The sequence below is a fragment of the Poecile atricapillus genome, chromosome 4, assembly GCF_030490865.1.
Source record: "Poecile atricapillus isolate bPoeAtr1 chromosome 4, bPoeAtr1.hap1, whole genome shotgun sequence".
Taxonomy (NCBI): Eukaryota; Metazoa; Chordata; class Aves; order Passeriformes; family Paridae; genus Poecile; species Poecile atricapillus.
This window is the reverse complement of record NC_081252.1, coordinates 57,889,320-57,912,469: the sequence shown is the minus strand read 5'-3', so window position 1 is coordinate 57,912,469 and position 23,150 is coordinate 57,889,320. Positions and strand designations below refer to the sequence as shown.

Below are 23,150 nucleotides of genomic sequence, written 5' to 3'. Positions count from 1 at the left end.
TTTTATCACCCTGCTTTTAAGCTTGGATTGGCATTTACAAGAAGCAAGTTTTTCTACCCATACTGGAGATGTAACTGACCAAAGAGAAACACAGTGGAAGGAAACCAGACTAGAAACAGCCTAAAAATATGAAGATGTGCATACGCAGAGGGTTATAAAGGCAGCCTTGGAACAGAGGTAGTCAACTGCAAGAAATTACTCATCCACAGCTGCTGTTAGTTTTTTGTTCTGTTTTCTTGACCTCTAGTGATCGGGATGGCTTTTGCAGACCTGCGAAGTCTTATGCATTGCACGTGAAACTCACCTGTTGTATGGTTTCCCCATATTCTCCAGCAGCAGGAGAACCTTTCTAATCTAATTAGAACACCCTTCTAATCAGCACCGTGTTCTGGCTTCTGTCCCACTCCAAGATCTGTCACGAGACTGTGTTGTGCTGCCAGAAGGAATGCACCCAGCCTCTGAGTCCTCACACATCAAGTAGCCCTGACAAACAACACACCAAATACAATGTAAGACTTCCAGCCCTGTGGCAGTCCACAGGTTTGCTTACCAACGGGAAAGGAAAACACTGCTGAGGACTGTGCCAGGCAAGGGTGGAGGGCTTTCTCCAAATGAAATGTGTTGAAATGTATTGACCTGCAGAGCTTATGGTCATGTTCCAGTTTTCTGCATGTGCTTTCCTTAGCAGGTGACATTCCCGCACAAACAAATGATCCACATCAATTAAAAAAAACAAAATAAACAAACCAAAAGGAGATGAGGTACTCTCTGTATGGGTACATTTTGCAGACTCTTTTTATGAGAAAGCTATTACGCTTTGTAAACTTGTTCAGTTAGGAATGTAGACAAAAATATCATTAACTCTCTCAATACACAGGAGAAAAAAACATGTGCTCACTGTTGCCCCTAACATCATACATGCAAGTAAGCAAAGAACTGACAGAAAACCTGATGCAAATCAGAATAGACACTCAAGGCACTGGTAAACAACTGGGGGCTTGATTTCCCCATGCTCTCCATGAACCGAGGAGCAAACTCTCCCCAGTATCTTGATTAGCATAAGTGACATTTTCAGGTTTCTCCACAGTTCATTAAAGAATTTCATATCTGACTTTCTGGTACTATTCTTCCTTGAACTTCATGTTATCCAGAAATGCTCACAGATAAGTTGAAACTGGTTGCAGACAAATGAGTTTGGGTATATTTTTATATCTATTATAAGCAGTTGTTTTTCCTATTGACATAACTGATGACAGCTATCATTTCCTCATATCTGTCACTCCCAACAGTGAAAAACTTACTCCTGATGTTTCAGAATCTTGAAACATTCTTTGTTTTACAGAGGTCATCCTCAGAGCTGAAAATGGGTCCTAATGCTTTAGAGGCCATCGATCAGCTTTTCCACGTTATCTCCTCTCTTAGCTCATTCATCAGTTCTTCTGGGACTTTAAGAATGGGTATTTTGACTTAGTAAATTAGTTTATTAAGTAAAAAACTGATTACATGGTTCTGTTACTGGTGCACATAGGAATAGATTTTCCCAGAGAGGCTCAATGGATGACAGTTCCTTGCCTGTACATCACGCAGGGATGAGCCACACAGCTGCTCGGCTCAAGTGAGGATCGTGTCGGCTCCCGCTGCTGAGCCTGAACTAACACCATGCCGAGCAGACAAGGCAAAATATCCAAAAGTGCAAGAAAACTTCGCGTCAATACAGGCCGACTTGTGTCCCTCAAGAAGCACACAGAAACGTGTCTTCGGGGTGGAGAAACCTGTCCATAAAGAGCTATCCTCCCAGGACCCTGGCCATCCCAGCAGCTGAATCGCCGCCGCGCTAGAACCAGGGCTCCTCATCTCTTTCTCTTCCCCTGTCTTTCTGTGCTTATATAGGAGGTCAGGGCATAACAATTTCCAGTAGTTTTCTAATGAAACTTTCTGATTGCTTGCGGACCCTCTGTCTTTTCTCGCTCCTTTCGACCAGGAGCATCTGTGGCTCTTGGGGGCTTCCTTCCCCTCCAGGGCGGGGCGGCGGCGGCGGGGAACCTTTCATTGCGGCGCCGCTTCCCACCCGGACGCAGCCGCAGGGCGGCGCCGCGGCCGCCGTTGCCGGGTAACGCGGCGGTGCGGCGGCGAAGGCGGCCCGGCCGCGAAGGGGCCGCGATGCTGGACCCGGACCGCGGGCTGTCCCTCACCATCGCGAGGGTCGTGCAGCGGCTGCAGGGCTCCAGCCTCCACTCACAGCTGGAGCGACAGGCCCGGGTGAGCCCTGACCTGCCGCTGTGCCCCCACGCACGCCTCCCTTCCGCGCTGCCCCTCCCCGGCGCTTTGTTCCCCGCCGTCGCCCCCGGCCCGTGTGGCCTCCTCGTGGGCAGGGGGTCCGGGGCCTCTCGGCGCCGCTTGTCCCCTCCCTCTTTTCCTCCTTGTCCCGCTCCTCTCCCTCCTCGGCCGGCCGGAGAGCGGTGTGTTTGGTTTCCAGAGCCCTGTTTATTGTGTTTCCCCTTGGGACCCAAGGATTTCGCAGTGAATATGAAGACTATCCGTCTGAAACCTCACTGCTTCAAATATAGGTCCTGGAACGAATTGCTTTTTTAGTCTTTAATTTGGGGAGCTTTAAATTCCACCCAGCCTCCCCCGCTCCCCTAGTGTCCCTGAGAAAATGAGGATTTGGTGACAGGAAGTGAAAATAAATGAAAAACCACGTATGGAAGTAAATTTAGTAGCTGGGAAAACAATTGCTTGGGTTTTTTTTTTCTATTTAATAGCTTATCTGCACTTGGAGCCTGATTTTCATATTCCAGCTGAATTTAATTTAGAATGTTTCAGATTAAAATTGCATCAATTTTCATGATCATAATAACCTAGCCATGGTGCTGTAACAAATACTGTACATTTCTGAAATATTTTGGGTAGGGTTTTATAAAATCTTGTACTTTTGGTTTTGGGGTTTTTTTTTTGTTTTTTTCAAACATTGCTTAAAATTATGAAGGGTTTTTTGGGGCTATTTTTTGGTTTGTTTCTGTTGTTTTATATATATTTTTTGTTGTCGTTGTTGTTGTTGTTGTTTTTGGTTTTTTTTAGGATACCATGCCAATTATCTGCCCATTAGTTTTGTTGCATTTTTAAATGAAACATGATTTTCCTCTTTGAACGTCCCTGAAGCTTTCTATAGCAAGTGACATCACTGCCTGTCTTTTGTTTTTTTGGTATTTAAATTTGCTCATTTGGTCTCTAAATGCTTTTATTAATGTGTGTCTGCCTTGCTTCTGTTGACAGGGCTTTCTAAATATTTGAATAAGCCAATGTGCATGACTTGAAGGGGGCTGGAATTATGAAAGTTTAGAGGCTGGGCTCTGCTAAATGTTGGGAAATTGAGTATTTTAAATAGCCTGACATGAGGAGTGGGGAGTCAGACTTTGTCTCCTCAAAGCAGGTGGTGAACAGGGCTCCCTTCTAACAACTGTTCCTGTTTCTAACAAACCTGAATGCACTCCCTTGCATTCTTTTATCCGTGTCTCTGGCAGGCCTGATTTCACAGTTATTCAATACTTTGCATGGGTTTTTTGAGACAGGAGGAAGCTTGGTGTCCTCAGGATTGGCTGGGTGTTTAGAAGCTGCTGGTGGGCGGCTGTTTCATGGAGCCGTTTTGTGTAGGTGGACACTGAGAATGTGAGCAGTGCCCTCCCAAGGTAGTGTTCGGAGTCTGAAAGGGCATTGAGGTGCCCAAATCCCTGTTGGAAGAGAGGTTGTATCTGCTGTGATGGCTTTGCAGAGTACTGTTTTACAGATTTCTTGGAGAAGAAAAAAAAAGTGTTTATATAGGTCATGATCTCCTAGTCATATGAAGTGCTAGAGGGAAAGAAAAGAAACAGGGCGACAAATATTCAAGTTGATTCTTAGAGTTGTGTTTGAATGGTTTATAATAGAAGGTTACATCAGAGCTATAGTTTGGTGATCTGAAAGTTTATAGATACATCAACAATGGGATTTTTCAATCAAATTAATTATGTCGTGGATATTGTAGTTTAAATTGATAGAGCCAAATGTAGACTCTGTCAGGAATCTGTGTGTTCTTGTTAGAGAGGGGTTTTTTATTGGCCTTGTGTGCATTTACATTCTTTCATGTACAGAAGACTTGCTTTGTTTATAAAGCTTGGATAGTATGTTAGTGCTGTACTGTGCAGTTGCAAGGGCCCCTCAGTCAGTGGCTTGTCTTCTGCCCTTCCCTTAGCAGCTGTACAGAATTCTGAAAGGTTCTGAGTTTTGCTTCAGTATTAATGATTGATATTCCTCCCTTTACATGGGGTATTGCTGGAGTTGCATTGTCAAATATGAAATCTTAGCTGTTGCTGTGCATCACACCTGAACTCCAGTTTACTGGTAGGATGTGATGGAGTTTTTTGTCTGCTGGTTAACAGTGCTCGGTCTGCACCAGTTGTGATTTTGAAAGATGATCCTTTTTAGCGGATTTTAAACTATTTTTGGAGATGCACAGTGTATTTTGAGAAGTCTTTGGAAGCAATGCATCAGAGTGAAACTTACTTTTGTTTTGGATATTTATACTGCAGTTATACTTCACAAATATTCTTCATCTCTTAGTATGGAAAATGATGTTGTTGATATTTGTTCTTCAAAAATATTTACTGTCTCTGAAACAGTCAGAATGGACCGTAAAATCCATGATAATATTGCCTGAAATTCTGAGAGAACATGTAGTCTCACAAACAGTATTTTAGCTATGAGAAAAGCTATATTTTGCAATTTCATCTCTTATTTTCTAGGAAGGAGAGCTCAGAATGAATGGTTTCATTGATGAGTTAATAGAATTTTGGGGAAAACACAGTGTCCTGACATAATTTGTGAGAGGTGATAGAGTAGCCCTGTGGTTATGAGCTGATCAAACCAGTGCTTTGCTTGGCTGTCACTGGGAGCCTGAGCAAGTGTCAAGGGCTGTGATACGCAATCTCTTTGAAATAACTTTGGCATGGGCATCAAATGATTTGCTGTCACAGCTTGACCTCTGGGAATACCAAGATAATCACATTTTTATCCCAAGGATTGAAGTAGATGTAGTGTCATATGCTTGTAAGTCATGAATGAGTAAGTATATTAATGTTAAGTTGGTTTTTGTAGGTTGAGTCTTGCTTCATTGATCTATTACTGCAGTTAATAAGAGACATTCATGCAGGTAATAGTGCTAATGTACGTATCATTTGCTTTGGGATTTCTTCTGAACATATTTTGTAGTGTGTTTGATAGGAAGGAGTAACAGTGACAAAGAGCCAAAATATTAGGTGGTAACTTTTCAAACAGGTAGAATTGCTGCTGGCATTAGTGGGCTAGCAGAGGAGAGACCTCATTTTCTGGACACAACTTCACTGTGCAAGTTTGTAATAAAATTTGCTTGTTTTTTATCTCAATTTTTCTCTTCCCTTTCTGAATTGTAAATGTTTTTAAGGTAGAGATTAGAGGTGTTTAGAAAAATTAAGACATGGACATGGGACATAAGACATAAGACAAGAAAAAAATGCAGTTTTAAACCAAATTACTCTGTGAAATCTTGCAAAAATTCTGCTTTAGGGAATATCTGTGTCAGTAAACTGACAGTAAAAATTAAGCCATTCAGAGACATGAAAAAAGTGATACCTTTTTGGCACATTTTCATTTGCAGCCAATTCAGAAACTTTATTTTTCATAATCTTTGAAGGAAGTTGGGCTTTATTAATCAGTTAAGATTAATCAATCTTAATTTTTTTCCCATGCAAACCTCTAATAGAAATCAGTCTATTGCCCAGAGTTGCACAGAACCTCTAGTAACCAGGGGCAAATAACAAAATTTAAAAATACCCTAACAAAAGCAACTAACAAACAAAAGCTTCAGTAATTTAGTTCTAAAGAACTTTTTTTAGAACAGGAGGTGACAAAAAATGAAAGGTTCCAAATTAAAGATAAAGGTTGTAAATTATGTTTTAAATGGTACAAGAAAGACAGTGGAAGGAGTCCCCCTGGCATTGTCTGCATAGATGTTCTCAGATGTTTCCTGTAGGTATGGCTGGAGTGGGACAGGGGAACTTGTAAAAAGGCATGGTAAGGGCTGTTATAGTAGGCTAGAAGGGGTAATGTAAGTGTAAAAATCAGGCCTGATACCCCATCCCACCCCACTGTAGCAATTAATTTGGGGAGTGAGAATACATTGATAGAGGTACTTGAGGGTACAAAGAAGGGTGGAGGGGAGATGTCATGATCAGAAACACTGTCCAGAGGAGGGGAATCTGCCATCCTTTGAGCAGACCTGCAATAAACCAGAAGGGTTTAAAGGCAATATGGATCAAAGGGAGAGGTAAGGGTCTTTACAAGACTGCAGATGGGGCAAAGGAGGAGAGGACTTGCTTTGGGAGCACTAAGAGCATTGGAGCCAGAGTGGTGCCTGTCTGTGCTTCTAAAGAAAGGGTAGGTAAATAAGCTTCAAATAGTTTGTATGGAGTGAATGGTTTGCAAGATGTCTCAGAATATTGTTTTCATGACATTTTTTGCCAGTTAAAAAAAAAAAAAAGAAATTTATATCAATCTCAACTTAAATAAAAGATCAAATTAAGAAGGAGAATGTTTCTGTGCAATATAGCATTTATTTAATAAAAATTAGCAAACAAATGGAGGCTCATGAGTCATCATGGATAATTAATGATTCATTTTCTTGTATTGTATTTGGCAAAGGATTTATTATCCCTGGTGATAGAGCTTGTACCTTTGTTTTAAGTGGTTCAGCAGTAATATTTGCATTACAGTGAATTTTAAATTGAATGTAGTTAAGTGTGTGTTGATCAGATGATGGAGTTCAGAAGCAATGCAAGCTTGATTGGCAGAGTAGTACTTTTTTAGTAATGTGGATTCTGTTTTTTGCCTTGTGTGTGTATTTTCAGCACTAATTTTATATTAAAAATTAGAAAATTTATTAAACATTAAAATTACATCATTAAAATATATCCTCATATCTTGTGGTACATCATAATATTTGAAGCTGTTTACTTTCATATGAGGCTGATTGAAGCTCTCTGTATCTGCTCGGTTATTTTTCCTTGTATAAGGAAGTTCACAGTACTTTTTCCCTTAGTATATTTCATGTAGAAATTTAGAAGGGTTGGAAAATTGTCAGTGTAATCAGGGTTTCACGCACTGAAATTTGTTTAGTTAGGCTCAGAATGATTCTTCTTTCTTTTACAGAAATCTAACCAAAATTAAAATCTCTCTCTTAACGTTGCGGGGCTTTAAGTTTTTAGTGTGTGTTTTAGTTTTAATATTGAAATTGTTGAGATTGTGCTTGAAGTGGATTTTACCAAGTCAGCTTGGTCCTGATAAAGTCCAGTTATGGTAGAATGAAGTACATAAGGAAAGGTGAATATTTATTAGCTTTCAATGAATTTACTTCTTCTAAAGATGGATTATATTTGGGGATTGTGTTTTATTGTAATTTGGGAAATAATAGTAATAAAACAAAAAAACATTGTGTACTTCTGCAAAAACATACTGAACAGTAATAAATGCTTTGACAGGGTACATGTTTATCTAAATAAAATAGGCTTTGAAGAGAAATTATGGTGGATAGCCTGTAAAAATATTAGGATTGTGTAAAGTTGTTTACAGAACTGTTTGCAACAGGATAAAAATACGTGTTCACCTGATGTGATTCCACATTTCAGTATAGTTGGATCACTTCTCTGCAGTGTTTATTCTTGTTGAGAAAAGAAATAGTTTAACACAGGAGTTATGCTGGAACACTTTGTTCTGTCAAGCCTCCTCTTATTAGTATGTTGCTGGTCCTCTAGTTATTTTCCTATGCTTCTTTGAATCTTGTGTTTGATCATCTCTTGCATGATCATTGCTGCTCCAGTCACGATGACTAAATGCCACTTTCAAATTTAGATGCTAATTTGCAAATAGGTTGATCTCTGTGTTCAGTTCCTCTGTGAATCAATTTACTATTTCCACCAACTTTATTATTTTACTGTTGTGCTATCCTTTTGCTTGCTTTCAGGCACATCAGTGTTGAGTGTCTGGATTTTCTTCCATCTTGGCATCCAGTTTCAGAGAGATTACATTTAGATTATGACTTACGATGGTGTCTGCCCAGATCTCAGCAGGATACCTTGCCAAAATCAAAGACATACACACAACGTTGTTAGCGGTACCTTAGGCACCAGTGAATTTGGCAAAATTTTACAGTTCCCTGAACTGCCCTACTGTTCTGTACAGCTGAAGGATGGGGGGTGCCCAGAATGGCTGTAATGATAGCTCGTTTTATGAAGGAGTAGATGCGTCTTGATTCACAAGAGGCTGACCAAGACTGTAGAGGAACATAGACATCCCACACCTGGACCTCAGTGCCCTCCATAAGATTATGCAAATGTTAGTTTTACAGGAAAAAATGTTAGGCATTAACATTTATTAAAAATAATTTGTTATTTCTTGCTGAAATGTTTGGCTTTCATCCCCATTTCCTTTCAGGGCTCTGAAAGTACTGGCCTGACTTGGCCTGTGAATATTTGACTTTTTCCCTGTATTAGCTGCCACCCTTTGCCTTCATGGATAGTTCCCCTATATTGCTCACTCTCCATTACCCTGCTTGTGATAGACTTCTTATAGTAGTATATAGTATTATAATATAGTAGTAAAACAGATCGTATTTTTCTTATAGAACTAAGATACCCTGTCATCAAGGTGTGTGTATTGAAATTGGTAGTTCTACATAGGTGTTTGCTGTGTTTTGAACATGCAGGGAATTAATTCAGTTCATAAGTACAAATCTTGTCAATGTGGGATTTTCTCCCAGTAAATCTTAGGTAGGCATTTTTATCTGTGTGAAGCTGTAGTAATGCTTTTTTATATAAATAAAATTTTGTCAACATATTTTTCATTCTACCAAAAAATCACAGGGAATGAAAATGCAAATGAACCTTAGTATGTTGTGCCAAGCAGTTTAAAACAAACCAACCCTACCTAAAGTATAAATATCTAAATGTGTTTTCCATACAACACAGAAATAAATTAGATCAGTTAATCCAAAGGAAAAACAAGATTATGTGGGAGACCTGGACTAGCAATTTTGTAACATCAGCTCTGCTAAGTCTCCTTGATTCCTCAATTAAGTTCCCATAAATACCCAAAGAAGTACCATACTGTTAAGTTACAGCAAAACAGTTCTGAAGAGAGTTCCTTTAACTTACCAAATGAGTATTTTTCCTTGTTGTGTTATACCGAGCTAGCGTATGGTCTGTGTTAGAGCTGGCTGCTGCTGCCAGTTGAACTGTTTGCCACATTCTCAAGTATCTAATTTCTGATTTGAAACCTGATCAGGAATCCAGTGGGCAATGAGTCCCAAACAGTTTCTGTGGCTCTCTTGTTCTGCTTAGCATTTAGGAATGTGTTGATTTTAGTACACAGGTAAACAACAGGGAGAGTGTAAAGTAAACAACAGGGAGAGTGTAAATAGGAGGAGGCTTTTGCAGCTGAACCCTGAACTGGTGAAAGTGGAGGCAAAAGCGCCCACAAAATTTTTGGGGGAATTTTCAAATTTCTTATTTGAAAAATTATCTTAGTAAAGCTTTTTCAGCAAAGAGAAGCAAAATGACAAAGGAAAGGTGCTAAAGATAGATGTTTTGATAAATTAAAGATTAGCCTAAGAATATTGGCTGCTGCAGGGCTAGGGATAATGAAATAATACTTGACTGAATACATGGGCATGAAGAGGTGAAGGTAACCAGTGCAGGTTGATGCACTAATATAATCTTTGGAGAAAATTTTCCCCAATGTGCTGTCCTAACTCCTTTTTGACTGCCTTTCTGCTGCATACAGGAAAGTCAGTGGATTTTATGTTCTGCAGCTGGGGAGCAGGCTCTGTTGGGAACAGCAGTTTACAAGAAAGACTTCTGTTGTTCTTTTGGCCTGCCAGGGAAAATGGGAAGTAGTCTGTGGGCTGAATTCCTTAATGCCTTCTAATGTGATATGCTGTATCAATTTCCAGAATTTCCAAGAATCTAAAAAAAAACCCCTGTTGTTTGTCAATTGGAGTATCAGATATTCCTTTATAAGCCAAGAGCTCACAGGTGTGTGGACAGCAGAAAATTAAAATACTGTTCTGATTGCAGTTCCATCATGTCTTGTACTGTTTTCAGTGTCAAGATAATTAACCCATTTTATAGCAGATTGTACAGGAGCTTTCTTTTTTGTGTGATTCATCATCTGTCAATGAGTTGTATTTGTGAGGGTATTTTTTGTTCATCTAAAAAGTGTGTCAGGCCTGACAGGTGAACACCCCATGGAACTTGGGATTAGAATTAGCCATATTTAACTCAAAGACAAAGCTGAACATTTACAAAAGGGTGCACAAAAACTTCTGAGGAACAGTGTGGCAAAATCTGCCCTGCTTGATGTGTGTTACTTTATTTAAAATTTCTGCAGAAGAGGCACAAAACCACTGTCTTGCTGCAGAGAAAACCCTCAGCCTGATTATGTCCAAAAAGGACATAGGACTTCCCATCAAACTTTAGAAGGAATTCTTCATAAAATACTCCTTGAGGTTTTTGCTTAAAAAGGTATTTTGTGAGCTGCCCAAGATCTCACATAAAAATCTTTGTTTCCCAGACATTAGCAACGATCCATTGCCAGCTTTTACCATTGTGCTGAATGAAATACGTGTTTGTCGTCTGACATGAGAGTTATGCAACTCACCACACCCTCTGGTCTGTGCTTATGACAACCTTTCTTTCTCAGAAGCATGCTTACATTCTCTTTGCTATTTTGGTCAATAAACCAAATAAAAATGCCTTCCTTACCTGTAATGGCAAGGGGACTTGAAATAAGAGCAGAAGTGCTGATGCTGTCATTCGCTCCATTATTATCCATTCTTCATCTGGGGAAAATGGAAAGGTTTCCTTAAAATTCTGCATTGTGAATTCACCTAGACCAACTTTTCCAGTGCAGAAAACACCCTTTTCTTTATAAACTGTAAGGCAAATGACAGGATTTTGGATTTTCAGTTGTGTACTTAAAGTATGCCAAGCTGTCGGTAGTGCTGTTAGGGCTGGAAAACTGCACAAGTTGGTGAAAGATTATTTTTAATTGAATAATAATTGTAGAAGTTCTATTGCAGCAAGAAAGCTTTCTGCTTTCTTAGAATAAAATCAGTAGCTGATACACCTACAGCATATTGTTGAGTAGCTTTTAGTAAGAGATTTCTCACATTTCTATGTAGATGATATGGCCATATGCTTCTAACATATGCCTGGAGCTGTCATGGCTGTGGACACACAGATCTTTTGGTGCTATTTTCAAGTTAGCATGCAGCGTCGATATTTTTTTTCTAAGCCTTTAGCTTTATTATCTGATGATCAGCTATTGCCATGTACCATGCTTAGAAGAATATGTATTAGAAGGCACTTCACAGAAACTTCTGAGTTTCTGCTTGTTGTCCTTTTGGACCTTTGTGATATGTTCATTTTCTCCTCTTGCTCTAGCTGTAGAAGATGCTGTAGCAGCTGGTCCTGCTGTTGCTGAAAGATGTGCAGCACCATCTGTGTGGTTGTGTCATGGTATGGTTGTAAAGATGGTTAGTGTGTTGAGTTCATTTCATTGCAATATACACAGTAGTCACAGCTGCAGTGGGGAATGTTTGGCGCGCAGTAGGTTTATTTGGTTTGAAAATGGCATTTCTTATCTGAAAGAGGTGAACTGTGGAAGGTTGAGTGAAAAATTATGGAACGTTTTCAGTTTTATTTTTTCAGGTGAAATACATTGACTAGCTTCTGGTTTTTCCCATGTGTACCTTATGACCAATTGCTTAATGTGTATAGTCTAGCATTTGGGCTAAGCATGGGGGGTATTTGCTCAGATGATTAAATGTATATGTTTATATGCATTCATTGCATATTCTACTCTTTTCTTCTCTCTCCTTCCCCACATACACCTTTTAGCATTGATGAAAAAGGCAAAGACATTGAGTGAGAAAAAAGTTAACTGATATTTTTGGCTGCTATAGCCATTGCTCAAGAAGGGAGTTTGCTTTCTGTGTATCCTTAAGCATGTTTGTTACTTACTTAGTAACTGGAATAATGTAATTTCTCTTTAGTTCTTGATGCTTATTTATTTTTTTTCATATTAGGTTAGCCTACACAAACCAGAAATTAGGCTGGAATCACTAAAAGAGGATATTAAGGATTTTCTGAAGACATCAGGTTTGTAATACTTCGTTGATATATTTGTGAGTAGGATAGATGTATGTAAGAACATATGTGATATAAGGGATGAAAACAGTAGTTTGTTGAGCTTCGTGTCTTGTCACTGACAGTAGCCAGAAGCAGACATTCAGTGATTCCAGATTATTAAATCACATAGAGAAAATTTAAAAGAGAAAGTGGTATTGGATTCGATCTGCATTTTGAAAAACATACTATGCAAAGTGCTTTTATAATTTTATAAGATACAGTGATTTTTTTGAAAGTTCTGAGTGAAACGAGAGTTCAGTCACTTCTGAAACTGGAAATTTACTTCCATGGAGACACTCATGAAAATTTTACCTTTAGTTAAATTTCCAATTTGCATTGAAAGTTGTAGGCTATGTTACTGTAATGTGAGGAATTTATGATAAATTATCTAAGATTTATAATCATCAGGAATACTGTGTCTATTAATATTAATTGTTGGTTTAATAAAATGATGGCTTTGAAAAAGTAGAATGTAAATTTTTTAACCAAAACTGTACTGTAATTATTTGAACAGCAGATGGAAATAAAGGATATTCATTCTCTACAGAGATTTCAACTTGCAGTTTTTTCCTGTCTTAATTAGATTAAGGTTTCCTTGTCTCTTCCTGTCTCTCTGGTAGGTAGACATGAACTGAGACCAGACATAAAACTCCAGTGACTGCAAAGCAACCTCTGATTGATGTTCCAGTAGTATTAATTCCTAAAGTTGTCTTCTGGTTGTTTTTTTATTTTAACAGGTTGGGAAAAGAAGCTTCAGAATGCTGTTTATAGTGAACTCAATGTGTGAGTTTATTTAGTATTTTCATTTAATAGGTTCTACTCACATGATTTACTTTTGATCCATTTGTTTATAGAGATGTAGGGTGTGTTACTATAATCTGCAATATCTGTCATAGCAAGGGTACCTGCTTAGTTTCTGTTTTTAAAGTGCCATTATTTCTTTTTCATCCCAGTGAAAATACTGGACTCAAGTGGGTTTTAAAGAATAAGTTAAATAAATATCACCACATTTTGTAGTTACTTTAGTATTTTCCTTTTTGCTTTATTTCCAAAGGTACCAAAGGTCATAATAGGATTCTTATATAAATGAGGTAGTTGCTGCAAATGAGTTTTAATTGAGGTATTTATCACAGCATTGCACATATTTGTTGTATTAATTATTTTTTAAAATATTTAAGGTATGAAATCTCTAGCCTTCCAAGGTCAGTGCTCATCATGCTTGGGGTATGGTTATAAACACAGTAAAATTGGTCAAGTTTCCTTTTTATTATTGTTCAGCAAACGTCGGATTAGACTTCTGGGAAGCATAATTTTTTGTTACATTCTGGCACAGTGGAAAGGTGAATTTCATAACAGATATAGCCATAAATGCAACTATAAAATAAGAAATATATATGCAAATCTGTTTGTGCTAATTTAAATAAGTTTGTTAGAGTTACCAGTTTGGCACAATATATATTTAGTAGTATGAGGGATTATAATTCAGCAAAATGCTTCTGTCTGTTAGTAAGGATTCATCTTCATCATATCTTTCCAGGGAAAAATATTTACCTGTCTCTAGGGCTAATGCACGGAAATAAGCAGCAAAATAACAAAATTAGCCCTTGAAAATTAAAATTAACTATGAACACTATGATTTTATGAGCATTGTGGAAAAGCCAAGAAACATAATTTCTGAAATCTGTTGGTATTGATTCTGTTTTACACACTGGGCCAGAATATTCCATAACAAATTTGCAGCAGGTAAAAGAATGACTTTATCAGTTAAAAATGGGAAGAAATTTGGGGTGGATTTCCCAAAAACAGGAACTGATTGAACACATTCAAAGAAATGAAAATTCAGGCTATTAGAGAAGCTGTGTGTAAATTTTGCTTCCTGAAAGACATTTGAGACACTTAAAATTAAGCTGGATGAGATGTTTGGCAAAAGCTCATTGGAAATAACCTGCATTGCTGAAAGATAAATTAGTGTTTTGGTTTGGTTCTTAATTTTTGTTCCAGCTTTTATATTTTGTCATAATGCAATTTTTGAGTGAATATTCAGCTTTGCTTAAGTCAACACCTCAAACTTCTAATTACATTGGACATGTACATGTGCACTACTGATTTTTAAAAGGAAACCCTAAAAAAAAAGAGTGTCTTGAAAAAATGTGATGACTTGGAGACAGAAAGTTCCAGTAAATCATAAACATGGCATGATGTGAAGAGAATACACCTTTAAAACACCTGATTTGTTAATGTAATTATTTTATTTCTTTTATAAATAAGTGAAATTACAAGGACGTGCTATTTTTAATACAAGAAAAACTCAATTTGAAATGTTATCAATTCTTGCAAATTGTTATCTTATTTGTATCCGTAGAATGGATGAGGAAAAAATACTTTAAAAAATAATACTCAGTTTGATCAATATATGCTTGTGGTTTTGTAGTGCTCTCATGAAAGAAGTTATATTTAGGTTTACAAATACAGGATTAATTAAGCAAAATAAAACATCAGAATATTTAAAGTTTACCATATTTTCTTCTTAAGGTTTCCTTCGCCATGTCATCCTGCAGCACCACCTGAACATATTAAAGAACCTTTAGCCTATATGAGGAAAGCACAGGTTGGTGGTTATCAATTTTACCATTCATATCAGATCTTTAATTAGACTGTTTGACTTGCTAGAATGTTATTGTCTTTCTAGGTTTTATACGTTAGGAAAAGCACAGATTTGTAATTGCATCAAAGTTAATAGTAGTATTGTATGTATATTGTATGTGACATTTTACAGAAATACAGAAAATGCTCAAATAATTCTCCAACTGTGAAAGAAGTAGGATACAGTGGCAGGTAGGTGAAAAACAGAGAACAGAGATATGTGAATATGTCAAAGAAGAGAATTTGGTTTCATTGGGAAGAAAAAAAGGGTTAGCTATAGGTCATTTCACTTAGGGTTACAAAAACATTTTTTTTAAGGGATACATGCAGTTACATGATGAAAGATAACAGGCTGCAGAGATAGCAAGATCTTCAGAAAGAAGAGATATATTTAGTTCTAAGAAATGTGAAAGGAAGATGAAAAATAGAGAGCTAAGGAGCTTAAGGCATATTGAAGGAGAATAAGAGAAACTGGACTGTAAAGGTTAAATGAGGATTTTTGGTGTCAGGAAAAAATACTTTTGCTTTGTTTTATTTTTTTTTTTTTTCCTAATATATGCCATTTGAAATAAACAAAAAAAAATCCCTATAAAAATGTAAAAAAAATTAACAAGCTTCAAGAATATGATCTAACCAAAACATAGGTAGAGATAAAAGTGTATTTAACTGTGCTGTGCCTAGAAATTCATTGCAGTATTCTTTTACAGAATATTCAACAAATTGTGTTACTTTTACAATCATATTGTTGTTTATTCCCTTAAGTCTTATCTCTTTGTCCTGAGTTTCCATCTTTAGGATTTGGGGCTTTAATCAATTGTGTGGTGTGAAATGTAATGCCACAATTTGCTGCGTGAAAAGAATTACTCTCATTAGTTTATTAATGCAAAAACCACCATATCTATATGCATGTTTGTCTGAACCAGTTTCTTGGGTTATTATTTTACAAAAGTGTATGTAATACTTGTAGTGTTTTTAGCCGTATGTAGAAAGGCCTGTTATTCCAGTGGTTTAAAAATGAGCAGAAGAAGTCCTGTCTGCTAGTTTCAAAATTTGATTCCCTATTTCAAAGAGAATTAGTCATCCATGTCCTCTGGGTGGGTTAACCCTGGTAGGCAGCTCAGCCACTCACTCACTTTGCCTCAGGAAAAGTAGAGAATCAAAAGGGCAAAAGTGAGAAATCATGTTACAAAGACAGTTTAATTGGCAAGGCAAAATCTACACATGTCAACAAAGCAAAATAGGAATACATTCATTCTTTCCATCATCAGGCAACTTTTGTCCCAGCTTCTTTATTTGGAACATGATCTTGTATGGTTTAAGATATCTCGTTGCCCATTAGGAGTCAGGTGTCCTAGCTCTTTCTCCTCCCAATTTCTTGTGCATTCCCAGCGTCCTTGCCATTGGCAAGCATTAGAGAAGACCTTGAAGCTATATATGCACTTCGCAGCAATAGCTAAAACATTGGTGTGTTATCAACACCTTTTTGGTCACAAATCCAAAAGAAAGCACCATACCTGCTACTATGAAGAAAGTTAACTCTATCCCAGACAAACCAGTAGATAGTCTTTTAAACCCTTTCTTGAAATACAGCTTCTTGATGAAGATTTGTGAATCCTTTCCATAGAAAAATACTGGTAAATTAGGGTAGTTGTGAAATAGTAATAAATGCACAGTTAGAGAACTAACATTATCTTTTCTAAAACCACTGAGATACACGCTAGTGTTTGATTTTCAAGATGGCACATATTTATCACTGCAGATAATAGCCCTGTAAGAAAACAAGCATAATCAGAGCAATTGAATGACAACTAGGTTTTGTTACTCTTCTTGATTAAAGATGAATAAATAATGTTAAAAGCTTACAAAGTCAGTGTTTTAATTATTTTGTTTGTTTAAAATACTTGAAAATAGCTAAAATACAAGTATACAGGTTTCTAATACCTTTTGGGAGAGAGAAAAAAGTGAAAACTTAATTTGCTTCCACAGGTATTGAAACTCTAATTAACATTTTGACAGTAAAGACCGGGGGATTTTTTTATTTGTAGGTAGATTTTTTTTAAATTTTTACTTTATTTTCATTTAGCATCACAGCTGTTGGAAAAAATATTTTGATGCTATCATCAAAATTTGTCCTCATAGAAAAAAATTGTCCATATAAATCATATTTGTCTCATTCTATTTTTATTAGATACAGTCACCATTTAAGATGCTGTTTCCATTGTTATAAGTTTGTTGACAATTTCTTTATCCTTTTCTATCTTAATTTTGCTCTACTTCAAAATTCTGGAAGTAAGAGTACTACTCCCAGAAAAACATCTCTGATAGTTACTGGAATGACTTTGAATCAGTGATTAAAATGATATTAGTATTTTTTCTAGAGTAGGTATTAAAATGTTCATAGTTAACCCTTTTTCTCCTCACATTGGTTCTGTTTTCTCATAGATGGCAGACTGAAGTTTTTATATTGCTTTCTTTTTCCTGCCTTGAAAGAAAACCAGGTTTCTACTGAAGGATAGAGCCCTAATAGCAATGAGTCGTAGTGCTGTAAGTCACAGGATGATAGAATGGTTGAGGTTGGAAAGGACCTTAAAGATCTGGTTTCAACATTCCCTTGCAAGGATACCGCCCACTAGATCAGGTTGCTCAGAGCACCATCCAACCTGTCCTTGAACACTTTCAGGCATGGGGCATCCACAACTACTCTGGGAAACGTGTTCAATGTCTCACCACCCTCACAGTAAAGAATGTCTTCCTCATATCTCATCTAAACCTACCCTTTGTTTAAATCCATTCCCCCTTGTCCTATCACTACATGTCCTTGTTAATAATCCTTCTCACCCCCTCCAGGTGGTGTGTTTAGGTATTGGAGACCATTCTGTGATGCTGTGAAATAGTTTCCAAATTGCAGTACTACCTTCCTCAGCTTCAGCCTTTTTACTGAATAATTGTAACCATAGCAATCCCAGTAGTGTGTTTTCTTAGTATTGAATTTCTTTATAAATCTAGAGGAATCATCTTGTTAAATGTATTGTTCCCACCAATAAAATGACTTTATGAGCTCTGCCTCTGCCATTTATTTCTGTCAAGAACAGTGCATTTGGCTTCTGCTTACTTCAGGTGACTGCTGTCCTGGAGAGAGGGCACGGTATCTTGCTTGGAAAGGCTGTATAACCCTCACTTCAGTTTTGTCTTTTTTGCATTTATTTGAATATCTTTGAATATTCAAAAGGGTCTTGAAAGCTGAATTATGTCACAGTTTATGACTGTGTATAAATGGTTTATTACCAACATGTTGCAATAAGTGCAGTAAGTGATTAATGTCTGGTGTGGCAGTTTAAGTCAGACCAAGTGTGTTGACCTCCATTGCTCTTTGGCATTAGATGGTTCTTGGTCTTGCAAAACTGCCATCTGTCTCTTCTTCTTTTGTAGCTTTTGTGTCTTTAAGCATATCTTTGCTATGCCCCCCCAACCTGTTCCCCTTTAATTTTGGTGGTATCATGATGTGATGGTGCCAATGGTACCAAACCGATTGGAGAAGTGGCCACTTCAGAAGGGAGAGTCACTGTGCAGAAAAACTTGGATATGCTGGAAGAGTAGGATAACAAGAGCCTTATGATGTACAAGCAGAAATGTGAAGTCTGGCATGTGGGAAAACAATCCAGGAGTCTAGCACAGGCTTGGATCTACCTGGCTGGGGAGCAGCCTGAAGGAAATGAACCTGAAGGACCTGGTGGACAGCAAGCTCCATGTGGGTGGACAGCGTGCTGCTGCAGCAAAGAAAGGCAACAGGATGCTGGGTTGCGTCAATGTGGGCATCGCCAACAGAGATAAAGAAGTCATTATCCCACTCCACTTAACACCTGTCACATCTGGAGTACTGTGTTCTGTTTTGGTCCCCACTGTACAATAAAGGATGTGGACAGACTGGAGAGGGTCCAGAGAAGGTCCACAGAGATGTTCAAAGAACTGGGAAGCCTGGCACGTGAGGAAAGGCTGAGAGAACTTGTTCAGTCTTGAGAAATGGAGGCTTAGGAGAGAACTTGTTCCAGAACTTAAAGAGTGGCAGCAAGAGAAAATGGGGACTCCTTTTCACAAAGAATCACATGGAAGAGATGAGAAGTAATGGGTACATGGTAACAGGTACTCCTGGGGAGATTCTGATTGGACAGAAGAGAAAATTTTTCACATAGGGGGCAATCAGCCATTAGAATAATCTTCTTAGGGAGACAACATTGGACACTTAGGATTTGACTGGACAAGAGGCTGGGCCATCTAATCGAGACCATGCTTTTACCAAAAGCATTTAACTTTGGTTTTGCTACTACTACCTGTGTATTCTCCATTTCCACTTTCTTATCCTCTATGGCCTAGTAATGTTCATGCTCTCTCACTTCTAATTTCTCTAGCAACAAAACCTCACTTCTTAGCAAAATAGTAAATGCTCGATGATACCGTTTTGTGAGAGATGAACCAGTTTGTGGCATGGTGGTGTGTAACTGCAGCACTTAAAAGGAATTTAAATATGATAATACAGTTAAGGAAAAGTATTATACAGAGCATGATAGAAAATATGCACTTTGGAAAAAATTCCTTATAGTCAAAACTCAAATCTCAGATCTCAATGTTTTGTTTATGCAAAAGAAAGTGAAGGGATGATTTGATTGTGAAGAAAAATTTCTGGTGAAAGCTATTTTTTTGATGGAAAAAAGTATGAGAGGATCTTGTAAGTGAGCTTGTAAATGAAAGCTAAAATGAAACAATTATAGACAAGATTTTTAATTTTTCTTTTTAAGAGAACAATTGAACATTTGCCCTTCCCTTCATTTGCTTCCTGTCAAATAAAATGCAGCCTCTTTTGGACAGAATTTTGAGGAGCGTGGTTAAAAAGTAACTAACTGTTGTAAAATTTGTGTCTAGAGCAAATTACAAGTAATAAATAGAACTAAATGAAATTAAGAGGAGTCTTCGCATTACTGTGATTGAGGTCTGGCTTGTCATCCACAGAAAACTAAATTAAGTATAAAACCCACCAGTGGTGCTCTAGTCACAGAAACAAAGTAGTAAGTGCATTGACAAGGAAGTCAAGACTAATTGGCATTAACTTCAGAGGAATTAGCCATGGAATAGGCACTATTGAAGCCTAATGCAATTGTCAGAAGAATCTGGTTGCTTTTTAAGCTGTCTATTGGCCACTGAGGTATTGTCTACTTCAGGTTTTCTCTGGCTAGAGAGCAATTTCCTGTGCATTGCGTTAGAAGAACTATTTTTTTAAGCATTACAGAATACCAGATTTCTAACTTAATTTCTGACAACATCTAAGATACTTTTTGTGGAGCAAGAGTGCCAGTCTCTTCAGGCCCCAAAGTGGAGAAGGTATTTGCTATGCACAGTTGCTTGACCTTTCATAATTGTTTGAAAAATTTGTTAAATGTTTATCTATAAAGAAGCTTGATCATTAAGCATATATAAAAGATCAGTAATTGTGAAATACATGTTTTTTTAAAGATCTGAAATATGAACTACTAAGTTTTCTGGTTCTTTTTTTGTGTTGTAAAGAATGAAATCTGTTTGATCTATTGTTTCCATGCAAAGAAGCATGTAAATATTCCCTTCATGTATTTGCAGATGTCAGTAAGTGACTCTTGCTATCCTTTCATATATATCTGACTTCAAAAAATTGCTTGTTATTACCTAGTAAATTCAATTTTCAGGAAAAATAAATTCCTTATTATTTGTCTTTTGTGTGTGTTTTAGGGAAGTTGGGAGAAGCGAATTCTGAAAAGTCTGAACAGCATGTGCACAGAGCTCAATATCCCACTAGCACAGAAGGTAATGCATTGATAATTTTCTACTTTCAAACTGACATTTTCTCCGAAATTAAGCCTCGTCTTGCACACTTGTAATGTAATCTTCATTTTAGACATGGTTATGAAGAGCTGCAGGTCCAGTATCTAAATAATGCAGAATAATTTTCAGAGATAGTGGCAATGAATGCATCAGCTCAACTTGGGAGAAGATGAAGGCTCTGCGTAGATTTTCCTCTTTGCTGTTACAGTAATTATCCTCTTGAGGGAGCAGCGTGTTGGAAAGCTAATTACTGTGTTCATTGCTCTTAACAGAGTATTTTGTGTGCAGTCTGTGTGCAATACAGATGTGCTTTGTGCGCAAAGAAAGCTGTAGTTGAACTGGTGCACGAGGAGAGGGAGATACTGGTACACTGCTGATTTTTTTTGTCATTCATTCTGGTCTGTTTTTTTGGCTTTTTTTTATTATTAATATAGAGGCTTTGATTTTAAAGATCTTGGAATTAGGGAGTAAAATTAGAATGTTTTGTCTATTCTCCTGTTATACCTTTATGATAGGTGGCAGAACCTCTATGGTACATCATGAGCTAAAGATGAGACTATATTTGGTTTTCATGACTGCCAGGGACAGGTATTTGATAGAGTCCAACAGCTCTATGGAATTGGCAGTAAATCTCCAGTGACAAGAAACTGAGAACTAAATATCCCTCATTCATTACTAAACATCTGAAACTATTTACTGGGCTTCTTTCCTTCCGGGAACTGGAACTTGGGCTTTCTACAGTGTAATGTATCTTCAGGCTAGGGATGATTTGTAAGCAAATAAGTTTGTATTGCTGTTTTGTAAAACATTACATTAATGTATAGTTGAAATCAATACCTATTTGGAATAGGCATTTTTTTATTCATTCTGTTAAAAAAAAGAAGATACACTTTTTTGTGCCTTTCAGAGGCCTGTAAATGAACAAAAAGAACTGCTTAGTAAATGGAATGAAATGGGAACTGATGAGCCAGGTAAGGTCAACTAAATTTATATGCATTAAATTTTTGCACATTGAACGGTAGCATGCACGTTTTACTTACCAGTCAAAGCTTAATCTAATCTGTTCAAGGCAAATTGATTTTGATCTTTCTTTCATTGGTAATGTGTCATTATGCCTAAATAAATATTTATTTCATTGTTATTTTGTTTCAAGTTATTATACTAACATTAAATCATTACTGAGAGGTTAGTGTATAATACTTCATATTCCAGCACCTTAGAAATTTATTCAACTAGGACACAGCTCCTCTTATTGTAAACTCAGGCTAACAGAAAATGTTCAGAACTATGGATAATTAAGCTCAGATGTTTACTTGACAAAAGATAAAAACATCTCTTTCACAGAATAATCAGTGATATACTTTGGGAGAGCAAGGCTAACTCTCATGTTAATTCATAGCCAAGTTCCTTAAAAAGGGTTTTGCAGAGGAGCTGGTTTGTATCACACTACCACCTCTCTGATGGAAAACACTTTTCATGGAATTTTTTAGTACTGCTCCCCAGTTTTCATTTGACAACAGTACGTATAATTCAGTAATCTAAGCTGTTAAAAAATATCCTGCTTTTGAAAATCATATCTTTCCTAAGTCTAAGAATGATTCAATGTCTAAACACTTATGAGGATTAAGTAAAAGCTTCCTGTGACTACTGTTCACTTCATAGAATCATAGAATGGTTTGGTCTGGAAGGGACCTTGAAGAACACCCTCCATTTATCTGAGGCTTACAAAAATAAGGCATTATCAGTAGCATAATCATGACAGAATATATGGTAGTTGTTGCAATGATATTTGTGATGATGTTATTTTGATCTTTAATCTGTTATTTAAATTTCTAGATTGTGTTATAGATAAGGCACATGGTTTTTTGATGTTTTGGTTTTAACACAGTGTCATTGAAATCTTACTTCAGATCTAAGTCTTTTCCGGCCTGTTTATGCGCCTAAAGATTTTCTTGAGGTAAGTCTCCATAAAACAATACTCAGCCGTTGGCTTATATCCAGTATAGTTATTTTATATGAAGTGGGAAAAATAATTTCTAAGTATATTTCATACTAGCTGTCATTCATAGGAAGTGAAATTTGGCATGGTTTTTCTGAATCCATGTTTGGTTTACAAAACAAAATGCTATTGTCCCTTTTTTTTTTAAACTGCAATTTTAAATTGTACCTGTGATAAACTTCTCTAAAGCATAGTCTGGACCCAAATTTTTTTCCTTGGAGAGTGATTGCCGACTGATTTTGTAAAACATTTTACATTTTAGATTCCAATATATTAAGCTCATAAATCATAATATGTGAAGCTAATAGACTGTTTGATAGTAGATTGCAGATTCATATGCAGTTGAAATTGCAGGTCATCTAGGAAGGTTATGAAAAATCAAACAGGAAATAGGACTGTGTGGAATT

At 37.1% G+C, this 23,150-nt stretch overlaps 1 protein-coding gene across 1 annotated transcript in view; it reads left to right on the top strand.

Moving 5' to 3' along the window:
* Positions 1-2,057: 2,057 nt before the first annotated feature.
* The window catches only part of TBC1D19 (TBC1 domain family member 19), a 47,887-nt gene continuing 26,794 nt past the window's right edge, over positions 2,058-23,150 (top strand). The window contains exons 1-7 of the mRNA XM_058837902.1: positions 2,058-2,259; positions 12,152-12,224; positions 12,992-13,037; positions 14,787-14,862; positions 20,652-20,726; positions 21,652-21,715; positions 22,655-22,701. Coding sequence (XP_058693885.1) covers positions 2,161-2,259; positions 12,152-12,224; positions 12,992-13,037; positions 14,787-14,862; positions 20,652-20,726; positions 21,652-21,715; positions 22,655-22,701 — 480 coding nt within the window. The 5' untranslated portion in view covers positions 2,058-2,160. The remainder of the gene's footprint in view (positions 2,260-12,151; positions 12,225-12,991; positions 13,038-14,786; positions 14,863-20,651; positions 20,727-21,651; positions 21,716-22,654; positions 22,702-23,150) is intronic.